Source organism: Cucurbita maxima, unplaced genomic scaffold (assembly GCF_002738345.1).
Source record: "Cucurbita maxima cultivar Rimu unplaced genomic scaffold, Cmax_1.0 Cma_Scf00021, whole genome shotgun sequence".
NCBI classification, from domain to species: domain Eukaryota; kingdom Viridiplantae; phylum Streptophyta; class Magnoliopsida; order Cucurbitales; family Cucurbitaceae; genus Cucurbita; species Cucurbita maxima.
In genome coordinates this window covers 984,844-998,404 of record NW_019272037.1, presented here as the reverse complement: position 1 = coordinate 998,404, position 13,561 = coordinate 984,844, and the positions used below count along the sequence as shown (strand labels likewise).

General features: G+C 38.0%; 3 protein-coding genes across 6 annotated transcripts in view; 1 reads left to right on the top strand and 2 right to left on the bottom strand.

Moving 5' to 3' along the window:
• LOC111495534 (DNA damage-binding protein 1a) overlaps positions 1–6,182 on the top strand; it is a 10,305-nt gene extending 4,123 nt beyond the window's left edge. The window contains exons 10-20 of the mRNA XM_023145611.1: positions 416–625; positions 749–855; positions 968–1,076; positions 1,416–1,616; positions 1,744–1,959; positions 2,635–2,745; positions 3,306–3,581; positions 3,994–4,274; positions 4,468–4,819; positions 4,906–5,190; positions 5,318–6,182. Of these exons, the coding sequence (XP_023001379.1) occupies positions 416–625; positions 749–855; positions 968–1,076; positions 1,416–1,616; positions 1,744–1,959; positions 2,635–2,745; positions 3,306–3,581; positions 3,994–4,274; positions 4,468–4,819; positions 4,906–5,190; positions 5,318–5,899 (2,730 nt within the window). The 3' untranslated portion in view covers positions 5,900–6,182. The remainder of the gene's footprint in view (positions 1–415; positions 626–748; positions 856–967; positions 1,077–1,415; positions 1,617–1,743; positions 1,960–2,634; positions 2,746–3,305; positions 3,582–3,993; positions 4,275–4,467; positions 4,820–4,905; positions 5,191–5,317) is intronic.
• Positions 6,183–6,484: 302 nt separating this feature from the next.
• On the bottom strand, positions 6,485–7,739 carry LOC111495576 (cell division cycle protein 123 homolog). Its single transcript, XM_023145676.1, has one exon. The coding sequence runs from the start codon at positions 7,642–7,644 to the stop codon at positions 6,634–6,636; it is 1,011 nt and encodes a 336-aa protein (XP_023001444.1). The 5' UTR covers positions 7,645–7,739; the 3' UTR covers positions 6,485–6,633.
• A 385-nt stretch (positions 7,740–8,124) lies between these two features.
• Positions 8,125–10,365, bottom strand: LOC111495572 (WAT1-related protein At3g30340-like). 4 transcript variants are annotated; one of them, XM_023145671.1, is made up of 7 exons: positions 10,053–10,354; positions 9,707–9,824; positions 9,517–9,579; positions 9,325–9,441; positions 8,839–9,244; positions 8,602–8,753; positions 8,125–8,437 (listed from the first exon to the last, which is right to left on the bottom strand). In XM_023145671.1, the coding sequence occupies exons 1-7, from the start codon at positions 10,063–10,065 to the stop codon at positions 8,275–8,277; spliced, it is 1,032 nt and encodes a 343-aa protein (XP_023001439.1). In that variant the 5' UTR covers positions 10,066–10,354; the 3' UTR covers positions 8,125–8,274. The 4 variants fall into 4 exon arrangements, with proteins under 4 accessions (XP_023001439.1, XP_023001440.1, XP_023001438.1 ...); XM_023145672.1 differs by having other exon boundaries at positions 9,929–10,353; XM_023145670.1 differs by having other exon boundaries at positions 8,125–8,474; positions 9,707–10,365.
• Positions 10,366–13,561: the final 3,196 nt, after the last annotated feature.

Sequence of the window (13,561 nt, the reverse complement as noted above, 5' to 3'; positions counted from 1 at the left end):
TTTTTTTTTTTTTTTTTTTTTTTTTTTTTTTTTTTTTTTTTTTTTTTTTTTTTTTTTTTTTTTTTTTTTTTTTTTTTTTTTTTTTTTTTTTTTTTTTTTTTTTTTTTTTTTGTATCCACTCATGTTTGTTTGTTGATTGTGTTTTATGGTTACTATCATATATATTTTTATTTTATAGAATATGGGTAAATAAATTGAAGCTTTGGTGAAATTTTGCAAATGTACACTGTTCTTCCTAATAGCTCTTGTGCAATTCTACCTGACTGGATCTTGCATTGTAATTATTGAATCTGGTTCCAGTTTTAATTGGTTTTCATTTCTTGTGAATGATGCATATATTACATATTTTATCCACATGTTCTAATGTACCTTGGCAAGATTTTGTGGTGCTTACTGTTCTTTTTTATGTTTTCAGGATAACAAAGATGCTAGGCATGTTAAAACCTATGAGGTTGTTCTAAAGGATAAGGATTTTGTTGAAGGTCCATGGTCCCAGAACAATCTCGATAATGGGGCTGCTGTCCTGATACCTGTGCCTCCACCACTGTGTGGTGTCATCATTATTGGAGAGGAGACAATTGTTTACTGCAGTGCCACAGCATTTAAAGCAATACCTATTAGACCTGTATGCTGTTGCTAAAATTTATTAGTATTTTAGATATCTAATACTAAATCTCTGTAGTTCTAATCTGTGACTTTTGATACCTTTTTTCCTTGACCTACTTTCTTATAAGTTTTTCACTTCTAGTCCATCACCAGAGCATATGGAAGGGTTGATGCTGATGGTTCAAGGTACTTGCTTGGTGATCATGCTGGTCTACTTCACCTTCTTGTCATAACTCATGAAAAAGAAAGGTAATTAATCCTTATTCAAAGTTTTATGGCGTTTTTCGTGACATCCTTAATTGTTCAAAGTTTCATGTTTGTTTCTGTGGATCTTGACCTTTCCATTTGTATCTATTTGTAGGGTTACTGGACTTAAGATTGAATTGTTGGGGGAAACATCTATTGCCTCTACCATATCATATCTTGATAACGCTTTTGTATATGTTGGGTCAAGCTATGGAGATTCTCAGGTATGGTAGACATAAATGTATCTATCAACCTTCTCTAGTGTAAATTTTGGTAAAACTATTCTTATAGATTTTGCTCTAAATTCTTGACTCATCATCACTTTTTAACTAGTATATTTTCATGTTATGGGATGTTGCCCAACATAGGTCAGTGCTACCTCCGAATTTGATAGGAATGTATACAACTGATTGACTGAGCATGCATACAGGGATTGATATGATGTATCCATCTCAGTTATATACAGTTTGATAGTTTTTTGGCATAGCTCACATTGAAATGGGTAATTAGTTTGGGTTGTTGGATAGATGATAACATATTTTTGTGTGATGTTGCAAATGCAGCTTGTTAAGCTAAATGTACAACCTGATGCCAAAGGATCATATGTAGAAGTTTTGGAGAGGTATGTCAACTTGGGGCCTATTGTTGATTTTTGTGTGGTAGACCTTGAGAGGCAAGGCCAAGGTCAGGTTGTAACCTGCTCTGGTGCTTATAAGGACGGTTCTCTTCGTGTAGTTCGCAACGGAATTGGAATTAACGAACAGGTTTGCCAATTTTATCAGTTATGTTAATGTTTGTGATAAATCTTCATTCAATCCATACAAATTTCTCTGTTTCATGTCACAAAAATCCAGACGGATTTCATGTGATAATTATGTGTGGCCTTTGTAGGCATCTGTGGAACTTCAAGGAATAAAAGGAATGTGGTCATTGAGATCTTCTACTGATGATCCATTTGATACATTTCTCGTTGTAAGCTTTATCAGTGAAACTAGAATTTTGGCAATGAATCTTGAGGATGAATTGGAGGAAACAGAGATAGAAGGTTTCAACTCTCAAGTGCAGACACTGTTTTGCCATGATGCATTATTTAATCAACTTGTTCAGGTAATTTCTTCTCTGAGTAACTAAAGAAGTGACTAAACTGGCAGTTTTTCATTAAAAATTACTTGGTTAGGTGTTATACATGGATTTCTTTAATCACTGTTTCTAATAGGTGCATGTTGAAACCCCTGTCCCTGGCCTATACTCCAAGTCATCTCTCGTCTGAACAAAATATGGTGGGGTGCAGGGTCTGGAACGCCTTACGGTGTTCTTTTTTAAATTAAATTTTAATCAAGCTGAAAGACGTTTTACTTAGGTTGTGATTCAATGTCATGTGATAAGATGAACTTATATTTTGTTAGTTTCCTGTAATTATGACATTAAAACTGACAATATTTTATAAATTTGTGATTGGAGACAGGAATGGGTCAATGTCTAAAAAACAATTCCTCTTAACTCTTAGCTCATCAGGCCTACATAATCCTAATTGGAAATTGATTATGTCTGTCACTTTTATTTATATACTTACCCAGATATATTTCTCACGGTTGGTCATTCTTCATTGCCGTTTTAATGGTGTGTGCAATGATGAATCCAGCTGATGGTCAAAATTGATTCTTTCCCATGTATCATCTAAATTCTATCATATTGCTTTCTTAGATGTTGGATTTTTTTTTTCATCAATCACTGAAGTTTGAACTTGAGATATCTGCTAATTACAACCAAATGCTATGTTAGGTTACTTCAAGTTCTGTAAGATTAGTTAGTTCTACCACTAGAGAACTTCGCAATGAATGGAATGCACCATCTAACTACTCAATCAATGTTGCCACTGCTAATGCTTCCCAGGTGTGTTAATTTATTTTTGTCACTTTAATTAAGTCATTTCTCTTTATGCTTGAATGAATTTTGTGGGAGTGTTGCACAAGCCGTTTTGCTGTTCCCCTTTATGCCTCAACTTTGGATAGCTATTTAAGGGGAAAATCATTATTACAAAATAGAAACTCAGAGAAACTTTTGTGGTCGACGAGTTATGAAAGTCCTTCATTTTGGGCTTTTGACATCTCAACTTCCCAGTTACAAGAACAAATACACAGAGGCTTGTCAGGAATAGTATTTTTAGATTACATCATTTTCATCCATATGCTCTTTACCATCTTCTTTTGGATTACATTTGTTTAAGCATGTTTAAATTTAGATTCTTAGCAAAATATTTAAAGTTGTGCAAGCTAGTACAATATGAGAACCATCAGCAAAACGATCCTTCTTCTAGGTATGCATTTTAACTCTTAAAAATTGTACATATCTATCTCGCACATGTTTCTATCTTTCAATACTATGTTTTCTAATATTAAGTCTTGGCATTTATAGAAAAGGTGATTAATGATTTCTTATCTCTTAAACACCAGGTATTATTGGCAACAGGCGGTGGTGTTTTAGTTCATTTAGAAATTTGCGACGGATTATTGGTTGAAAAGAAACATATACAGTTGGAGCATGAGATTTCCTGTCTCGACATAAACCCAATTGGTGACAACCCAAATTATAGTCAGCTCGCTGCAGTTGGAATGTGGACAGATATAAGTGTCAGAATATTTTCGCTACCTGACCTGAATCTCCTTACAAAGGAACATTTGGGAGGAGAGATAATACCTCGTTCAGTTCTTCTTTGTACTTTTGAAGGGGTATGTGTGCTTACTCTTCCCTTTTTTCTACCTTGGTTTCTTTTGTTTGGTTAGGTCAAATCTTCTTCTGCAATGTGAATGATTATTATAATGGACGAGTTGTTGTGGGATGGAAGAAGATTCATGCTCTTGATGTATTCTGAAACTTATTATGGAATTGTGTCACCTACTTTTTGGTCAGAGGGAATTTTATTTCTTTAGATTTTATCCTGTGTTAATTGAAGATTTTGTATTATTAAGTCTTGCCTATGCTAACTTAAAACCCATGTTATCCAATAATTTTTTGACGTTTACGATCCAACTTGAATTTGATCTATTCAATATGTTGAACACTGTCCTCGAGTTCTAAGGAAATAACTTGCGGACTTGCTTACTTTCTGTTTATGAAGTTTGTTTGTCATTTTGTTTTCAGATATCTTACTTGCTGTGTGCTCTTGGAGATGGTCATCTGTTGAACTTTATATTGAACACAAATTCAAATTCTTGTGAGCTAATGGACAGGAAAAAGGTTTCTCTTGGAACCCAACCTATAACACTCCGTACCTTTTCGTCCAAGAATGCTACACATGTATTTGCTGCATCAGATAGACCTACAGTCATTTATAGCAGTAACAAGAAACTACTTTACAGCAATGTTAATCTGAAGGAAGTTAGCCATATGTGTCCTTTCAACTCTGCTGCTTTTCCTGACAGGTACTTCTTGGTTGTGTTGTTTGCTGAAGAATTTCTGCCTCTGTATGTAGGGATCTCAAGTTTCAGAGTCTGTCTCAAAAATTTTACAAACTTGTTCATAATTTTGTTTAAAAGTAATACGATGTCTAGAAATAAGTTCGAGGATTGTCGGTTAATGCCTTTTTGTCCCAACTATTCTTGTTTTGATTATCAGCCTTGCAATTGCAAAAGAAGGGGAACTCACAATCGGCACCATCGATGATATTCAAAAGCTTCATATCCGCTCTATCCCGCTTGGGGAGCATGCACGCCGTATCTGCCATCAGGAGCAGTCCAGAACATTTGCTATTTGCAGTCTGAGATATAACCAATCGGGCACCGAAGACACTGAAATGCATTTTATTCGCTTATTAGATGACCAAACCTTTGAGTCCATCTCAACCTATGCACTTGACACTTATGAGTATGGGTGTTCTATTCTTAGTTGCTCATTCTCAGACGATAGTAATGTGTATTACTGTGTTGGAACTGCATATGTTATGCCGGAAGAAAACGAACCAACCAAGGTATTAGCACAGGCTGTATATTTTAAAACCTGAGAGTAGGAGCTTTATATCTATTCTAATCTCTTGTTATCTGTTCTCAATTCCAGGGCCGGATATTGGTTTTTGTTGTGGAGGAAGGTAAGCTACAGCTTATTGCTGAGAAGGAAACCAAGGGATCTGTTTATTCCTTGAATGCTTTCAATGGAAAGCTGCTGGCTGCTATTAACCAAAAAATTCAATTATACAAATGGACACTTCGAGATGACGGTACTCGTGAGTTACAATCTGAATGTGGGCACCATGGACACATACTTGCTCTCTATGTGCAAACTCGTGGTGATTTCATTGTTGTCGGAGATTTGATGAAGTCCATATCCCTGTTAATCTACAAGGTTAGTCACTATCACCCAACTCATGCTCGTCTGCAATTTAGCTGCAAGAACAAAAGAGAAGCATAAATTTGGATGCTTTATTTGTTTCTGTAATTCTGAATGCTGATTGTTGTTACTTCTGCACCAGCATGAGGAAGGTGCTATTGAGGAGAGAGCTCGTGACTACAATGCAAATTGGATGTCAGCAGTTGAAATTCTCGACGACGACATTTACCTCGGTGCTGAAAATTACTTCAACCTCTTCACTGTTCGAAAGAACAGCGAAGGAGCAACTGACGAGGAGCGCAGCCGCCTAGAGGTGGTTGGTGAATACCACCTTGGTGAATTTGTTAACCGGTTCCGACATGGGTCTCTTGTAATGCGTTTACCAGATTCCGAAGTGGGTCAGATTCCAACCGTTATTTTTGGCTCTGTCAATGGCGTAATTGGGGTCATCGCTTCACTACCTCGCGAGCAATACGTGTTCTTGGAGAAACTTCAATCCATCTTGAGGAAAGTGATTAAGGGTGTGGGAGGACTGAGCCATGAGCAGTGGAGGTCTTTCAACAATGAGAAGAGAACTGCAGAAGCTAAAAATTTCTTGGACGGAGATCTAATCGAGTCGTTCCTTGACCTCAACCGCAGTAAAATGGAAGATGTGTCTCGGGCGATGGGCGTTTCGGCTGAGGAGCTTTGCAAGAGAGTAGAAGAGTTGACAAGGCTACATTGATTCGAACTGGTCTGCACTTCAAATCAATTTTATTTATTCATTGTTTCTGATCTCCCCAGAATTACACGCTTGGATTTGAGATCACTGTTGGGTTTACCCGCGTTTAGTCTTTTGGTACAAGAATCCTATACTGATGTGCTGTTTATCTTGTTCATCCTTGTTCATAGAGCCGTTCTTCTGCTCTGCTTTATCCTAAAGCCTAGGGTTCAAGATGCAGCTAAACGACCTTCGTCAACTTCAGTATTGGAATTTATGCGAACTTTATTTTCAATATTTGTTGAAAGCAGCCGCTTTAGTCTGATAACTACAAGCTTTAATGTTCTTTTGTCTAAAATGAATAAACTAATACAAGAACAAAACCGATCAAAAATGTCTCAGTGTTGTCCATAACTGCTTGCCCATTTCATACTCCTTTTACTTGAAGTATATGATATTAAAAGTCATTGTTGTTACTTATTCACTTTTCGTCTATATAACATTTTCTTTTTTAAAATTATTTTCAACTTATTTTCTTGCTGGTAATATTTTCTAAAACATTTTTATCAAAGATTGACTCAAAGTATCCAACATATTTACATTGTCCCGCTATCATGCTCAAAGCTCTCAAATTGTTCTCCGACTTTGGGTTATTAAACTTACTTAAGGCCATAATACAAGAACAAAACCACGATCTAACATGTCTCTGTTTCCTCATTTCAATAATAGGAAACAAATTTAAAGCTCATTCATGTTCTTCAATGGAGATGGGGATTCAATCCATCATCATCCCTGGTTTGCTGCTGCAATTCTTGATCGGCATTTTTCAAAAACTGGTCCCAACCACTTCCAGGGCTCGTGTCCAAGTAATCGAATGGAACCGCAGTCTTCAATCCTGGCCTCACCGCCCTCCGGCTCTCTACGATTCTGAAATCAACCTCTTCATTCTGCTCCTCCAATTCCTCCCAAGTGAACAGCAATGGAAGTGTGAATGCACCCCATGGATTGAAATCCACTATCTTAACAGCTTCATTTTTCGTCACGTACACATCGAACGTGTAATTCTCCGATTCGAAGCTTGACTTCAAATGGTCGATGAAGAATTCTCGGATGACTTCTAGCAGGCTCTCCGTCTTCTCCACTAAAGCAGGATAGAACGTTGTGACCTCACGCTGGGAAATGCCAACCAGGTCCCGATTCCTCACGAAGCAACGAAACTCCATCTCTGGCCGAAGGGACGGGTACCACTTGCGCAGCGCAAGGAAGAATCTCGACGGCCTCGACGACGATTTGTCGGTGCAGGAATCATACGCGTGACAGAGATCATGAACGAGAGAATCCGACGATCGAAGCAAGAGCGCAATCTCACTGAACGAACAGCACTTCAAAGTTCCGGTAGAGCTAATCCACGCAGAGTCTTTCGGTGCGCTCCAGTTCAACTTAGGGAAGACGGAACCGCCAAGAGACAAAATCGACTGTTTAACGTCAGATTCAAGCTCCGGAAACGAAGGAGGAGAAGTGGATTGTTCCGATTCATCATCCGATCCTTCTTTCAACTGGTAATCCTCTTTGTCCTCGGGATTAACGACTCTGTTAGGAAGAGCATCCTCGTTGGAGATGGAAAGTGGAAGGAGAAAAGGCCCAGAGTCGTCGAGAAGGTACTGAACGAAAGATTCTGGAAGCTCGTGAATTAGGGTTTTGATAGAAAAGGATTTGAATTTTGGATACCATTCTTGAATTTGGCAGCGATTAACTTCTTCTTGCTTCATTTGGTTGCAGCTACACTGGTTTCCAGTTCTTCGCTAGGGCAGACGCGTGGGGAAGACGAAACCCTGCGCTCTCGGAAGCTTTTATACCCCCAAATATATATGCAACCAAGGTTAGTTTTTTTTTTTTTTTTTTTTTTTAATTATTTAAGAAAAATCATTTATTCTTCGAATTGTAGAGATGTATTAATTAGGGTTGAACTAATAATTATATCCAATAAATTTTGATAAAAAAAAAATATATTTATAAATGTTTCTATAATTTTTTAAATCGTTGAATAAATTTACTTTTTGTTAATATTATATTAAAAAAAATATTTTTTATTTTTTTAGTTCATGATGTAATATTTTATTTTAATGAATCGGGTTAAAATGAAATTTAAAAATATATGATTGTATTTCTCTATTATTAATTTTTTGGAAACAAATATATATTCTTCTTTCACGGAAAGAGTTCAAATAATTAGACGAGAGTCCCTTATCATCTGTCCGTTGTTAATAACTTTAGCGGAACACAGAACACGTATGTATGTTTATTTGGACTCTTCCAATCAAAGCCTAACAACGTTTTTTTCTTGCAATATTGAAAAACACTTGGGGAACTTCATAGGAAATGTTGAATGAAGATGTATATTATATCTGCTCCACTGCATCTGTGGTTGTGGATGGTATGTTTGAATTATGATAGCCTTCTTCCACTGATACCCTTTGCTTCACTGCACACTCCTTTGCTTCTCTGTCCTTTCCCCACAGAAGGATATACATTCCACTTATGATCATCACTGACCCTATAACACTGCCACAGCATCACATTTTTCAGCAATTTTTTGGTCCTAATCAAGCCACACACACTACAGAACGTTGAGTTTTGATCTTAAAAAACCCCAGCTTAGAAACAATTTCTCAGTTTTGATCAAGAAATAGGAAGAAAAAAGAAGAAAAAAGAAGAAAAAAGCAGACCTTCCTAGATGAATCTGTTCATGCAAGATGAAGAAATCAAATATGGCTGCAAAAACCTCCATGAAAGGAGTAAAAGCAGCTGTAAAAACTGGCCCTTTCTGTTTCACACACCAAGACATCCCCACATAGCACAGCCCTGAACCCACTGATCCCTGTTAAGCCCAATCACATCATCATCAAATATCAAACAAATTTAGCAACAAATAGGTTAGGGGGAGAAAAAAGACTGATACTTACAGCATATACGAGGCTTAAGATAGCGAACGTCCCTTTCACAATGAACACGGAGTTCTTCCTGTCTATAATCAAGTGTAAAACAGCTGATTGAATGGCACTGAAGAAGGACATGATACAGGTACTAGAATATTGACATGGATAAACCTTGCAAACTCTTGATTGCATAAGGAACCAAGATGACCACATGAAACACCCTGCAGTCAAAACCAATGAACCTATTAGCCACTTTCCTGGTGTTTCAGCTTGAACTGTTACACGAGCTCCGTTTATTTTCGCAGTTGCTGAACCCGGGCTGGTCAACGGCATTCCTTTGTACAGAATCAGAAGTAAGTTTCCTGAAATGCACACCAGAGTCCCAAGCACTTTGGCTCTTCCACCCTTGCTTTTCATGTCCACTTTTTCCATTCTAGAAAGATTTTGAAACCAAAGTTACTACTATCATCACATTGGGAAAGAAAATGAACTATGGTTCGTTTCGGTACGCACCGGAGTAATACGGCTAGAACGAACGTATTTACGGGCACCAGGTTGAGAAATGCACAAGAGAAAGTTGCAGATGTGTAGTGCAGACCAATTAGGAATAGGTATAGTGTTAGTGTTAGCCTGCATTAGTTTATCTTTACTGAGAAAAACATCATAAATTTATGGTGAAGTTTACAAAAGGATGTCTATACTAACCCAAGTAAGGAACTGATGAAAAGGAGGAATAAGATGTAAGCTGTAAGCTGAGGTCTGGTTTTCCTGCATTTCACCAAAAACAGAGAACTCTATAGCTTTGAATCATTTAAAAACTTCTCACATAACAAAGAAGATCTTGGACAAGTAAGAAGGAAAATGCAGGGTCTAGTATGAACCAAGGTGCCTTTACCTTTCCCAAAAATAGGCTATTGGCAACAAAAAAAGAGAGGAAATCGTCTGTCGATACACAACGATGAGTAGCTGACTGATGCCTTCATTAAGAATCTCCTTAAGTAGTATGTTCACACCTGCAAGAGCAAGATTTACTGAAAGCATTACCACAACAGGCTTCATTTTTACACCTTTTATGCCCAAAAGCTTATGAAATATGATTTTTGTTGTGAAAACACACGCATATATATAAGCTTAGCCTTTTTCTGATAGGGAAAGGGAAATAATATAGAACAGTGAAACTTGTAGCACTGCTATGAAAGCATTTTGTATCAGTTTTTGTCTCTGCTCCCTTTCTATGGAACCTTTAACAGTCATATGTTTGGAGTAAGCTCATGAATCGTCACGACGCTGACGTTTGAAATGCAGCATGTGTCTATAAGGACCGAGCAAGGTTGTTATAATCTCATGATGCCCTTTCTTGTTAATCTATAGTGCTGAGCATCTTTGAAGAGTTAGAGGGAGATAGAGAAAGCTGGGGCAACTACAGCCGAGAAACTCTGTCTAATATCTTGGAATCAAATATTTGCCATGGAAACAAAATAAAAATCCTCTCCCATTTATTATCTATTTCCATGGCACTTGAAGAACAACGTGTCAAATCTCACAAAAAGATGTATAGTCACAAAGAATGAAAGTAATGGATGCTTGGTAGATCTGATAATATGCACTCCAAAAGGCTTAGTGGTTTCGTGAACTTGAAATGGAAACACCATAGTCGTTTCCTTTTGAATACATGTCATCCAAATACATTACGAGAATCTAAGAAGCATAAAGATAGATTAGAGAATTGTATATGTGAGATCCCACATCGGTTGGGGAGGAGAACGAAACACCCTTTATAAGGATGTGGAAACCTTTCCCTAGCAGATGCGTTTTAAAAACTTTGAGGGAAATCCCGAAAGGGAAAGCCCAAAAAGGACAATATCTGCTAGTGGTGGGCTTGAGCCGTTACAAATGGTATCAAAGCCAAACACCAGACGATGTTCCAGTGAGGAAGTTGTTCCCCGAAGGAGGGTAGACACGAGGTGATGTGCCAGTAAGGACGCTAGCCCTAAGGGGGGTGGATTTGGCGGGGTCCCACATCAATTGGAGAAAGGAACGAGCGTTGGCGAGGACGCTGGGCCCTGAAGGGGGGTAGATTGTGAGATCCCACATCGGTTGGAGAGGAGAACGAAACACCCTTTATAAGAGTAAAGAAACCTCTCCCTAGCATCCGCATTTTAAAAACCTTAAGGGGAAGCCCGAAAGGAAAAGCCCAAAGAGGACAATATCGGCTAGTGGTGGCTTGTACCGTTATAGTACAAGACAGACATGACGATGTGTCTTTTTTCAAAAAATCTGGAACCCAGATACGATAAGGTCATTCGAGTCAACAAGTTTATGTACTTATATGCTTAAATAGTGAATTTGATGCATTTCGCTCTCGTTATCACTATTGCATTTGTCTATTATGCTCAACAAATGTTGGACCCGTATTGACTTATTGTATAGTAATAACGAGCAGTGCCTGATACGCATGTAGCAAGTGTTAGGAGTGTATGAGCATTATGAAGCTTGGAAGTGGTTATGCTTGTTAGGTGAGAGTGATTGCCTCTAGTTCTATATATGGCTCAAAAGTCAAATTTGTGCTTGCACTTACAAATATGAAGTGACATGAGGCAAAGATGAATGGTTCATCCTGCCATTATATGCCCAAAATGATCTTTGCCAAAATACTTTGATTCTGCAGCTCTTATGGCAAGGCTCTCCAGTACTTGAAACATGATTGTGATGCAGCAAAGCGGACTTCAAGATGTGGTATTTCATTAACGATTTGTGATTTGTTTGTCACATGGACATCTCAACTTTGTATACAACTCTTTGAATTATGTACGAGTTGAACGAGTAGAATCAGTTTAAATCTAAGCAATTGGTCTGTATTTTTTCAAATCTTCTCTTTGAGGAACAAGGATGCTCTCATAGCTTTGTTTTGGGCTTCTCATAAAAGAAGAAGAACTCAACAATCCTCCCCTCGAACAACCAACGATAACCCAAGTGCCCTCGAACAGCCTCTCCTTAATCGAGGTTTGACTCCTTCTCTGGAGTCCTCGAACAAAGGACACCCTTTATTCGACACTTGAGTCACTTTTGACTACACCTTTGAAGGTCCCAACTTCTTTGTTTGACATTTGAGGATTCTATTGACATTGGCTAAGTGAAGGGCATGACTCTGATACCATGTTAGGAATCACGGATCTTCACAATGGTATGATATTGTCCACGCTCTAGTTTGGACTTCTCTCATACCAATGGAGATGTATTCCTTACTTATAAACTTATGATCATTCCCAAAATTAGCCGATGTAGGACTCCCTCCCAACAATCCTCAACAAGAACAACATGAAAAATCCTACTTAAAAGGCATAATCATGCATCCATCTTCCTCCTAGATTGCACTTAGCAGTGGCAAAATGAAGAAGGCCCAAGAGTCCTATTCCTGGCAATTACCAAGATTCTACCCCTTTTCCCTTTCCCTAAAGCTAAATGGAGAGATACCCACCTTAACTTTTTATTTGGAGAAAATCATATGCCAATAAAAGTTTCAATGGCAAAGAATTAATGGTTTAATGAGATCAAACAAAGTATCATATATTATATTACCTTAATGGGGTGTAATAAAATAGTTGGTGGGTACAAATTTAATGCATCTAATTCTAAATTTGATTCTTGAAGGCACTCCCCACGAAGTATATGGAACAAAAGTTTATTTTAACCCGTCATTAATCCATCTTTGGCTTTAAATTTTGACTTATAAAAGAGCATCATTTCAAGTAAAAAAAGATGAACAGGGTAGCTTCAACTAAGTCAAGAAGCACCATCAATACACAGCAGCAGGCATCCCATTGAGCTCTGTTTTTATTGCTAGGGGACTGCAAGAGGGTTGTCAATATGATTAGGAAATGCTTGTTCTTGAGTTTTCCCTCAAATTATTGGCTGAAACATTGAATTTGGAGTATGATTATTTGGTAACAGAGAACTGAGCAACACTTATCACGTTTCCCAATGGCACTAAGAACTGTCTCCCAAAGCCTCTTATATTAGATAGTGATTGATGGGAAGTGTGATTATTAGAGCCACACCTTGCAAATCAGAACAAAATGGTCAAAATCCCCATGGATTTTCTTCAACCAATGAAGTCAAGAAAACTCATTTTGTTGCCTAATGACATTTCACTGTTTATGGCCTATAAAGTTTGTTTGTTTTCCTTTACTTTTTTGATGGGATATGGCGAAAAGGAAAATCATAGGCCTTTTTTTTTTTTAGAAGTTTTTGGTTTGATTTTTGGACTGAATTTTAAGCATTGGAGGTTGATTTTTGTGGGAGGACAGAAGCATAGTCGTCCAATTCTAGTTTCAGATAATACTCCATTTGGATGGCCTAATTTAATTGATGCACCCGTTTCACTTAAGAATATTGCTTCCAAGCTCACCGCTAGCAGATATTATTCTCTTTAGGTTTTTTCTTTCAGGCTTTCCCTCAAGGTTTTTAAAACGCGTTTACTAGGAAGAGGTTTTCACACCCTTTTAAAGAATGTTTCGTTCTCTTCCCCAACCGATGTGGGATTTCACAATCCATCTCTCCTCCCCGACCAATATGGGCTCTCACAATCCACCCACCTTCAGGGCTCAGTGTCTCGTTGACACTCGAACCCCTCTCCAATTGATGTCGTTCTCTTCTCCAATCGATGTGGGATCTCACAATCTACCCCCCTCCCCTTCGAGGCTCTACATCCTTGCTGATACACCGTCCGTTGTCCCCCCCCCCCCCTTCA